Source organism: Carettochelys insculpta, chromosome 1 (genome assembly GCF_033958435.1).
Source record: "Carettochelys insculpta isolate YL-2023 chromosome 1, ASM3395843v1, whole genome shotgun sequence".
Taxonomy (NCBI): Eukaryota; Metazoa; Chordata; order Testudines; family Carettochelyidae; genus Carettochelys; species Carettochelys insculpta.
The window spans coordinates 311,131,849-311,143,638 of NC_134137.1; the positions used below are offsets into that span (position 1 = coordinate 311,131,849).

An 11,790-nucleotide genomic window follows, 5' to 3' on the forward strand; every position below is an offset into this window, starting at 1 on the left:
GTGCATGTTTCATTTTCATAGTAAACAAAAACTGGCACTAAATATAAATGTTCTAATGCCCTCCTCCAACTTACTTCTCCCACCATCGTCCTAGGATGATTTAATACTGATCTTTTATTTTGCAAGTTTTAAGTGAACATGATCTAACCTTCATGACACTCCAGCCATCTAATTAAATGTTTACATTCTTATTTATTTAATAAAGACAAAAACTACTGTTTTTCAGGAGGGCCTTAGAAGTTCTCTCTCTCAAGCTTTTTATTCACTGAAGTAGTTCAACCTTTGTAGCAACCCTACTGTGATCTTAGTTTACCCTTTTGTACTGAGCCATATCACAAGTTTTACTGAACCCCTTATAAGCTTTCTGCACTTAAACTTCTTGGTTATTCAGCAAACTAATTCTGCTGGGCACTTTCTCCCTTTTATAACTATATATTATCGTGAACAAAATTTCTTCCAGACAACCAGAATGCTGGAAAGTTGACTTACTCTTTAAGAAGTGCTTTTTAAAAAGGCTACAGACCATTGAAAGGTCAATGTTAAATCATTTTTCCAACAAATTTCATTCCCTGTTTTATCTTCACAGTACCTTAACTTCTTAGTTTACTAAATTTAAGACTGCAATACTAAACATTAATAATTTGTTTTCAGTAAGTTTCACTTTCAAGCTCTCTGCTACAATATTTAGATTTCAAACAGCGAAGAGGAATACTTGTTCGGAAACATTTTCTACGGTCTTACACGAGTCCCTGCTTAACGCTCTTTGAGGGAAGATGCTAATGATTCTAATGTATAAATTGACTTTCATTTTTTAAAAATAAATGCATAAGAGCAATCACAATTGATAATTGTGATGTTAGGCATAGCAACAGCTCATTTTTATAATTTTTGTTCTAATTTGATAGAAGAACTCAAATTTGTGAGCATACAAGCAAAAATTGCCTACAGATCACTTGCCAATTAAAAAGTAATAGATGTACAGGAAAACTGTTTCAGTTAATTTCCTATTTTCAGATTACTGCAGCTAATCCAACAGTACTGAGACTCACCATGTTGCCATTCTAGACCCCATCTGGAAGATAAAAGAATCCAAGTAGGTGCTTTAGAAGTTTTGTAGTCTTCCTCCCTCAAAACACACTCTTGGATCAGTAGTAAGGTCAGAACACACATACTTCTGCCAATTAACAGTGCATAACCATTTCTAACATGAATATAGTGGCTTCAGTGAGCTTTCTAGCTCACGCACAGACTATTATTGCAGGACATACCTGAATTCTGTTAATGTTCACTTAATTAAAAGTGTAACTTCAGATCTCTAAATGGAGTTCACAAAATACTGCATATGCAGTACAAGTGTAATTAAGATTGCATATCTTTTGTCTCTTCTATGTCTTCTATGCATAATTTCTTACATATTCTTCCTTCAAAGCTTCTGTCCGCAACTAATTTAGTACTGAGAAAATTAGATACTTACCAGGAAGAAATTGTGGCAGTACTTCTAGTTTATTAATGGTGTTTCCAGATACTTCAAATATGTTGCAGCTTTCATTGTATTAAAGAATTCTTGAACAAACATGTAGAAGTTCTCTGAGGAGCATCTCAAACATTCAGCTCTCTTGGCCATAGCTTAAGGAGAGTCGTCAAGCATGATTTCTCGCATTTGCTCCAAAAGATGCAGGAGACAAACACGTTCATTGCCAAAAGTTTCCGATTGCACCTTCAAAGCTATAAATTAAGCCACGTTATGAAGAGAAACACTAAAAGAATACAGACAGAGCTGTGAATTTCACGCTCATGGATGTGACATTTCCCAGATTTTCTTCAAGATGGCTTGCATTTCCCTAGATGTATGGCTGAATCCAGTATTCTAAAATCTTTAGTTAGCACTGAAGTGAAACATGTTTTCCTTTTTTGGTAACTGACACAGTGTAGATTTTCAAGGAGTGAAGGAGGCACTCTTCATTCACTTTCCATTATGTACTGCTTGATGTCTCCCTAACTCTTCACTGTCATCTTTGTTTCTCTTCCAAATGCTCTACGTTTTAAATTTAATCTTCCAGGTTTCCATGCTCAGTGCTGTGTACCCTACCCATTCATATATGGGTGCTGTCGAGCTATATCCCCCTTGAATATTTAGCACACCCTTATTCATCCATGATGATATTCTTAAACATAAACTGTGAAGACTTGCAACTTTAAGACACACCTATGAATAATACCATAGAGTAGTCTGCCAGCTAATCTATATCAGGAACCTCCAAGTAGTAGCCAAATGTAAAAGGCCAACACTTTAAAGCAAAAGCATTAAGATGAGTGTTCGCTTTTGTCACACCTGATATATTAAAAGATTATAGTAATTATCATTGCATAAGTACACACTCCAGGCTTATCTGGCTGCAATAGCTATGGATTTTTTACCCTTTCTGCTTCCTTATATTAACTATAGGTCAGCTTACAGAAAGTGCTCTACTTCTTAACAAGCTACTACAATCAACTGGAAGGGTAGGGATCGCACTTCACGAACAGGAGTTGTAAAGGTGGAATCTATCAATTGTGTTTAAAGCAAAGAATACCCTGACCTGCCCTTCCACATCATTCTTCTCATTTAATTGCTAGTTGCTAAAGTTGTATTTTTAAGGCGGCTGACTTCTTTTCCGACTAGTTTTCTCTCCATGGAGTCATACGGTTCGATCGCTTTCCCTCCAAGGGGGATTTAATTGCAATGAACAATATGGAGCAGCCGAGTCGGAAGAAAGAACCTCCGATATAAACAATCAGTATCTTCAATAACCGCGAAGGAAATGCAAGAGCAGCTGGCTAAGTGCCATTCTTTGCGCGTCTCCACCGCTCCTGTCTCTCCGAGCAGCTGGAGACAGGCTGCCCCGACAGAAGATCGTAATCCCTTGTCCATGGTGTGTCTCGCTCTGGCCGTGTGGAGGTCCTGGTAGATCGGATCTCAGCCAGACGAGGCTGGTGTTGCTCTTCCGCAGCCCTGAGAAATACAAGCTCCCGAATACAGAACTATTGGCTCTTTCACTCGGGAGACGATCAACATTAAGGGGGAAAACGCCAGGCTCTTTTTCTCATTAGACCCAATCGCTTTCAAAGAGCCCCCGAGCAGGTCCGTCCGCTGCCGGGCTGGGTAGAGGAGCGGGCAAGGACCGGGTGAGGAGGTTATCCAGGAAAGAAGTTCACTCTGGAGCCACAACTCTGCTGTCTTACCGGAGGCGGGTGTGAAGCAGGGCGGGGAATAGGAGCTCCAAAGACAGAGACAGCGAGCGGCAGCAACAGGCTGCACACCCCAGCAAAGAGGGGGCAGGAGCCTGATCTGCTTTTGCCATTCAAGCCAGGAGACCCAGTGTGAGGGAGTCCCCACCCACCCCCCTAGAGGGGCCCCGATCCCCAGGATTGGAAGCCGAGGCTGACTTCTCTGTCTCCGCGGCTGGGACGTTACACGCGCCCCGGGTGTCCTGACCCCCTCCCGGGCCCCCGCGCCCTGCTCGCCGTGGCACAAGTTTACCTTAGGGTTGGCGATGAGCTGGTGCTCGTCCTGGTGCAGCAGCGCCCTGGAGTTCGACTCCGAGTTGTTGACGTAGATCTGGAGGCAGGGGTACAGCGAGGTGCCCTTGCAGTCCGCGCCGCACGTGAACGTGCACTCAAACACCTCCCCGATCTGCTGCACCGAGAGCACCGTGCAGTTGGCGGCTTTGCCTTGCAAGTCCTGCAGCGCGGGGCTGAGCCAGCAGAACCCCAGGATGAAGAGCGCCACGATGCCGGAGACGATCAGGAACAAGCCGAGCCGGATGCTTTTGTCTTCGGCTTCTGTGTACTCGTAGGAGATCCTGATTTTCGCCATCTCCCCGCGAGAGCTCCCCGCAAGCGCTGCCCCCGCGCGGGCCCGCCTGGCAGCGAGAGCAGGGGGCGGGTGCGGAGGCAGGGGGCGATCGGAGCCAAACTCCCTCCACGTCAGCTGCCAAGCCCCGCAGCCGGGAGCCGGAGCTCTCCCGCTGAGGCGAGGCGCCGCCGGGCACCTCTTCACGCCCCCTTCATCGTGCCAGGCACCAGGGCCAGTCCCCTCCTCTCCCGGCCGAGCTTGGGGTGCCTCCCGGGCCTCTTCCCCCGCCAATGCCGGGAGCTGGCGGGGAGCCTGACAACAGCTGCCGGGAGCTAAGCGGCTTAGCGGGAGCGCCCCAGCAGCGCCTCATGGCTGGGAGCCTCGCCCGCCGGCTAAGCCCTGACCCCGCTGAGCAGCGGCAGCCGGCCGAGCCGCTCTGGGCACAGCTTGGCCCGGGATTAGGTGCCCCAGGAAGCGCCTGATTGCTGCTCCGGATTAACGCAGTCCCAGGCGCTCCGGGGCGGGAGCCGCGCGGCACGTGGGGGTCTCTAGCCAAGCTGCAAGTTTCCTTCAGGGCGCGGCTCGGCGGCCAGGTCCCGCCCGCACCGCGTGTGCGTCTAGCGCCGCCGCCGGGTCCCCGCTTCCCAGCCCCGGGCGTAGAGCAGCGGAAAACACGAGAGGGGGCGCTCGCTGGCCGGCCTGGTCGCAGACCGCCAAGGAGGAATAAGCCGCTTGGAGGGCCCGTGAGGCAACGCCCGCGGCCTTTGCCCCCGCTACTCCTGCAGGCAGCTAAGCTGCGGCAGCGTCCCCGCCCGCACCCAGGGGAACAGCCCCGGGGGCAGCGCCTCCTTGTGGGCGCGAGGAGCAGACACGCCTCCTGTCAGGAGCCGGGCTTCCCCCTTCCCGCCACGCAGGCCCCGGGACGGGATTTCCTAGCGGCCGTAACTAAGGCTGGGTCCAGGTCGGGGCTGGAGCCCAGTGCCAGGAATGGCAATGCCACCACTGAGCTAAGGGGCGTGTCCTGACCCCCTCCCTGGCCCCCAGAGCCTCTCCCCTAGGGAGCCGCCTGCCTGAGGTAACCGTGCCCCTTCTCAGCAACCGGCCGTGCGCTTTAAGGCCACGTGCCCGAGGGATTTTTCTCCTTTACAGCAGAATGAGGGGCCCTAGGCACCGAAGAACCAAACTCCTGCTGCGTTAACGTGAGGGTAGCGTGAGGAACAGGTCTAGGGGCAACTCTGGTCTAGTGCAGCACGTCCTGACCAGGAAAACCCGCGTGAGGCACAGGTTGGCCCCTTCCAGAACTGGGGGTGGAGGGGGGAAGCGATGTGTGCGTGCTGAAACCGAGTAAAAGACAACCAGGAAATCAAGGCCCGGCAAACAAACCTGGGAAAGCCAAAGGGTGCTAAAGCAAGTGCTGCCGCAGCAAGTTTTAGCTGGTGGCTGCAGCTGAATTGTTAGAAGCAGAAATTGCTTTTTTAAAACCTATCTTTTTTGCATGTCACACTGGTGTATTGCAGCCCGACTCTTCCAGGGGCAGCTCTAATGCTTTTTCTTCAAACATGTAATTAGTTTTGGGAGCAAATATATACATACTTCATAGATTACAATGATTTGGACAGGTGTAATAGCTAGCAAGTCTGCTTTGAAGAGTGCTACAAGAACAAAAATTACCAGCATCACTCCACAGTAGACTACTTAGCTCTCCCAAGCTTGTGGATAAATTTAGCACTGGATGGGAGCTCAGGGAAGCCAAGAGGGGGCTGGGGGGTGGTAGTAAGGGGGCTTCAGCTGAAGCCCTGCTTGCACGATGCAGCCCAGACCCTGCCAACTTCCCATCTCAGAGCTGAAGCCCTAATGCCTGAGCTCATCTCCCAAACTTCTCCTGCTGCAAAGGGGGGAATCTCACCAGCTGTCTTCTCCTCCAGCATTGTGGTGCAGGATTAGTTACATTAGCAAGTTTTGCCAGCAAAACCGCAGCTTTGTTGACAAAACTCACGGACCGGGCTCACACAAAATGCATTTTGTTAACAGTATCTGGAGAAAACAGCACTTGTGCCGTCAGCTGTCTGTCTCAGCTTTGAGGCAGAATGCTGATGTCGACGTATTCTGTTGAAAAATAACAGAGAAAGCTGTGCTAGTCTATATACTATCAAAACTAGAATGCAGCACTTTAAAGACTTAACAAAAATTTCTTAGGTGAGCTTTTGTGGGACAGACCATATAGCTATGGTCTGAAGAAGTGGGTCTGTCCCACGAAAGCTCACCTAAGAAATTATTTTGTTAGTCTTTAAATTGCTACTTTACTGCTTTTTTGTTCTGTTGAAAAAGTCACATGGCCGCTCAGAGGGGCCTTCTCTTGACAGACAGGGCATCCACAACAATGGGCAGCCCTGTCCGCTGTGCTTCCGGGTGTCTGTTTTGTCGAGAGTGCGGTCAGGCAGTCCGGCTGCTCTGCCAACAGAACTGAATGCTCTCCAGGTTGTCTTTTGTGTGTGGCTGCACGCTGGCGCCAGAAGTTTTGTTAGGAAAACTCTTCTGACAGTGACTTACATTGGCAGATTGCTGTAGTGTAACTGTAGGCTAAGCATCTCCAACCCCTGCTGGTGGCCCCAGCAACCACCAAGGTGGTGCAGCTCCAGGAGCAATAGTAAATGGGATGCGCCTCTACTTTGTCTCCTCTTTCTCTCATTCCTTCTCCCTCCCTCCACCAGCAGGAGCCACAGGCATTCAGAAGTTTTGCTGGTGCTCAGAATGCTGAGAGCTCCTACATCCCACCAGCCAGACTTTCCACCCATACCTGCCTAAGGCTCTTGGAGGGAGTTTGGCTGTGGGAGGGGTGCAGGCTCTGGGCTGGGGCAGTGCAGGGATGAGCAGCTAGTGGTGTAGACAGGATGAGGGCTAGAGAGGACGACTGCCACCAGCCCTCTCCCTGCTGATAACAGTGAGCTCCAGGGCTGGCGTCCTCCTCTTGCTTTCCCCCCTACCCCTTCAGCAGTACTCTCATCCTGCACCAACCAGTGCCCTTCTCTGGCTTCCGTCCCCTGCCCCAGCAGCAGCACACTCATCATGCACCACTGTTGCTTCACATGCTCCTAGGGTCCTCTCAGGTGCTCGAAATTGCCTCCCGTGTGCAGGATGGGGAGGCTACCATTGTGTGCACCTCCTCCCCTGCTGCTGAGCACCCTAGCCTCACCCTAGGGGGTGGGGAGGTGGAAGCAGGGCTACCACTTGCTCAGCATGGGGCAGGAGTGGTGGCTGCAGGTGGAGGTGGGGGTATCAAGCTGTTCCTCACCATAGCCTATCACTGGGAGGTAGGGCAGCCTAGTGGAGGGGCAGAGTTTCAGATTTTGAGGGGGGAGCAACTTTAACCATGATTCTAGGTCCTTCAAAACTCTAATTTTCTGGCAGATAATGTAGCAACTTGCTGACAGGAGCCCTGTACCTAGTTCTTATAGAGTAGCTTCTAGCAGACCCACTCAGTTCTAATAGGTTCTGATAGACTGTGGCATATTGCCCCAGGAACACTGTGAGAATACAGTAGACTCTTTCATATCTGGCATTCTATCATCTGGAACTCTCAAATAACAAGGATTTTAACCATAAATACATTTTAGTTATGTTTTCCATAAGTACAGTACAGTGAAAGTAAATAAAGCAAATGTAGTAAAAGTTCAGTGTACAGTACTACTGTTGGTAAATAAAGTAGTTTGCATACATTTGTTTCTTAATATCTCTCTATTATCTAGAATATTTGAATATCCAGCAACCTCCTGGCCCTAGGGCTGCCAGATGTGAAAGGGTTTACTGTATGTATTAAAATTCTAAACCTTACTGTGTTACTAACTCTACAGTGAGAGAGAGAGAGAGAGAGACAGACCCTACCAGAAGTCTGGAATTCTAGCTCTGGGAGGGAAGTGGGATTGGTTACAGGAGGGACAGGTACATCTGGGTTCTATGCAAGAACATCAGAATGGTCATACTAGGTCAAACCAAAGGTCTATCTAGCCAAGTGTCCTATTTTCCTGACAGTACCAAATGCCAGGTGCTTCAGAGGGAATGGACACAACTTGCAGTCATCAAGTGATTCATCCCATCACCCATTCCCAGCAAACAGAAGTGAGGGACATTCAGAACATGATGGTGGATCTGTGCCCATGTTGGCTAACAGCCACCCAAGGACCATGAATATTCAGGACCAGGGGCTCAGATGCGTCAATGTTAACTGCAACAACTGTAACTCCATGAATTTATCTAGTTCTTTTTTGAACCCTGTTATTTGGCTAGGCCTTTACAACATCCTCTGGCAAAGAGTTCTACAGGTTGACTATGAAGAACTACTTTTTGTTTTATATGTACTGCCTATTAATTGCATTGAGCGACTCCTTGTTCTTGCGTTATAGGAAGGAGTAAGCAACTCTTCTTTTTTGCACTTTCTCCACACCAGTCATGATTTTATAGAGCTCTAGTCTATTCCTCCTCAGTCATCTATTTGCACACAAAGCACACAAATGCCACCTGCCCACAGGGTAATCATACATGCCACATTAGGGGCAAGGAACAGGAGGACCCCTCTTTGTTGTTGGGCTTCTGCTTGCATTCTCTTTTTATTCCTAGAGCTTATCCTTTTCTTGTTTGTTTGTTTGTTTTTAAATCAGGTGCATTTGGTTTTAGTTTAAAGAATGTTAAGTGTATCTAGCCCCCTTCATAAATTCTGCCTCCAAAGATAGAGCAAGAAAGGGTATGAATAAACAGCCAGTTTGTAAGGAGAGCTATAAATAGTGTGGTCCCCCAAGGAGCTGCACTGTGACCAGTGTTTAACATACTCAAAGGATTTGGAAAGGGAGGTTAACAATTAGGTGGCAAACTTTGAAGACAATACTAAATTTCTCAAGATAGTTAAGTCCAAAGCTGACTGCAAAGAATTACAAAGGGTTTTCGAAAAAGTGGATGATGGGGCAACAAATTTTAGATGAAATTCCCTGTTGATATGTATAAAGCACATTGCAAAAAATAATCCTAACTATGCGTACAAAATGATTGGTAACAGCTAAATTAGAACCTATCAAGAAACAGATCTTGAGTCATTGTGAAGAGTTATCTGAAAACATCTGCTCAACATACAGTAGCAGTCAAAAAGTTAACCATGTTAAGAACCATTTGGAAAGGAATAGATAATGAGACAGAACACATCAGAATGCCACTGTATGAATCCATGCTACAGCTACACCTAGAACGCTACATGCAGTTCCTGTTGCTCCATCTCAAAAAGATACTTTAGAATCGGAAAAGGTATCGAGAAGGGCAAAAAAAATAATTAGGCCATAGAACAAATGCCGTAAGAAAAGAGTAAAAAGACTGGGTGTGCTCATCTTAGAAAAGACAACTAAGGCAGGGACTATGATAAAGGTATATAAAATTGTGAATGATGTGAAGAAAGTGGCTTAACTCTTTCACACAATCCAAGAGCTTGGGATCAACTGATAAAATTAATAGGTGTCAGGTGTGTCACAAAAGGAAGTACTTCTTCACAAAACACACAGTCTACTTTTGACATTTGTTACTAGAGGATGCAAAGGTGAAAAATAGAACTGGACTAAAAAAATTAACCAAGTTCATGGAGGATATGTCCATCTACTAACCAAAATGGTCAGGGATACAACCCCATAATCTGGGTATTAAACTTTTGACTGCCAGAAGCGGGGATTGGATGCCAGTAGAGAACTACTTTCTGTTCTGTTCATCCTGTCTAAAGCGTCTGGCACCAGATGGTATCAGAAGACATTGGACTGCGCTAGATCAGTGTTTCACAAACTAATTTCGCCGTGGAACATTTTTGGGCTTGGAATATGTAGATGGAGGGTCCAAAGGGTTTCACACAGAAAAAATTGCTGTACATAATGCTCAAAAGTTGATTTAAAAGAGGTAGGGGTTTTTAGATGTCTTTATTTTATGAAAAAACGAGAAAATCATCTGAATGAATAACAATGTCCTTCTGATAGGATGATGTTAGAAACCCAGTAATTAAGTATAAAAATTAAAAATTAAGTACAAACCCAAAAGAAAACATCAATGTAACAGGTGAAAGAAGGATGGTTAGTGTCATTTTTCGTACAAAAATAGAAAGTGCAATATTGTTCAATAAAGGACTCATCATCATCAATAACTGTGGGCTCAGTGCCCGTTGGTGTCTGATGCCTCTCTCACTATTTCCTTCCAATAAAGGACTGCCCTTCCTTAAAGCTTAAAACCTTTTTATGAAAAAGAAATGCAAAACAAATTAAGTGTGGAAAAATATTTTTAAATTTTGTTTTTATAAATATTTTTTAATAGAAAACTACTGGAAAATGAAAATAAGGAACTTGACAGTTGTTTTAATGGGAAGAATGTTTTCCCATCTTTTGATCACAAATCTGCTTATTAGGAACGATGATGGAGAACTGGATCCTCATATCAGGTGCAGCATCACATGATTTCTCTGAACACATCTTGTGCTGAAACAATCCAAATGGACTGTTTTGGCATGAAATCACAATTACTATACTATTATGAATGTTATAAATATTAATATACCTATATATAATTTTTCCCCCCACAGAACACCTATTCACATCACATGGAACACAATTTGGGAAACACTGGGCTAGAAGAACTATTTGTCCAATTCAGTATAGTCCCGTTTATAATGTGACAGAAACACAGTTAAGACTAGACAGCCTAGCCTAGAGAAAGGGGATAAACAAGTCTACCCTAAACAAATAAAGTGGTTTTACCTCAGTTTACATATTAGCAGTAAACAAAATGATTGACCTGAATTGACAGGGGTGCTGAGGATTCTGAGCTCAAGAGACAATTAACAGGCTTCTGTACCCTAAAGAGACATACTGAATCATAAGCAGGCATTCCTGACTTGTAAACCAAAAAGTCATTCCTTTGAGGATAGAAGGAACAAAGATGCCATGTTTATCTTTCTCCTCAAGAGACAAAGAAGCTAAGCAAATTTGGTTTCTATAATGCATCCAAGTCAACAAAACCAGAAAAGAGATTAGGGTTGAGGAAAAACAGCTTGAACAAAGACTATCTTGCTTGGTTAAGTTGTAGTCTTTTACTTATTTGTGTTCGCTTTTGATTGTAATCATCTGCCTCTCCCTTACTTGGTATCACAAAGCCATGCTTTTGTATTAATAAACTACTTTTACTTTTGCTATGAACTGGTTTAGTGCTGTGTTTGACAGGACACATGTTTACTCCAGTTAATAAACTATTATCTACTGACTTCAACAGAGGAGCAAACTTAATATTTTGTGAATGCATAGTGGTAAGGGTGGATGTATTACAGAGAAACATCTCTGTGGAACTCAGAGCTAGAGTTCACAGAACGTTACCTGGTAGGCAAGGTTTGAAATGGGAGGTCCTTGAAGAGTTTGGTGGGGAGATGAACAGACTGGTGCGACTGTGAGCTGGCAGAGTCTAGTCCTCAAAGTTTATGCTTGCTGAGGCACGGAGGCACTATAGTTCTCTGTAGCCAGCCTGAAGGGATGCACAATGAGACTAAAGATGAGGACCAGTGCAACGTGATTCTTTCTACCTTACCAAGTCACCCAGCCAACCATGCATTTAGCTGTCATGATCCGCAGCATCTTAGTGCTGAATGCATCTGAGAATACTTAAGGAACTAATGGAGGAGGTATCTGAGCCTTTATCTATCATCTTTGAAAAATCATGGGAGACAGGAGAGATTCCAGAAGACTGAAAAAGGGCAAACATAGTGCCCATCTATAAAAAGGGGAACAACAACAACAACCCAGGAAACTACAGGCCAGTCAGCTTAACTTGTGTGCCAGGAAATATAACAGAGCAGGTAATTACAGAAATCATCTGCAAGCACTTGGAAGGTGGTAAGGCATTAGGGAACAGCCAGCATGGATTTGTAAAGAACAAATCCTGTCAAACCAATC

The 11,790-nt window shown here is 45.6% G+C and overlaps 1 protein-coding gene across 1 annotated transcript in view; it reads right to left on the bottom strand.

Moving 5' to 3' along the window:
• The window catches only part of KCNMB4 (potassium calcium-activated channel subfamily M regulatory beta subunit 4), a 31,292-nt gene extending 27,436 nt beyond the window's left edge, over nt 1-3,856 (bottom strand). Inside the window, exon 1 of the mRNA XM_074984039.1 lies at nt 3,521-3,856. Coding sequence (XP_074840140.1) covers nt 3,521-3,856 — 336 coding nt within the window. The remainder of the gene's footprint in view (nt 1-3,520) is intronic.
• Between the last annotated feature and the right edge of the window lie 7,934 nt (nt 3,857-11,790).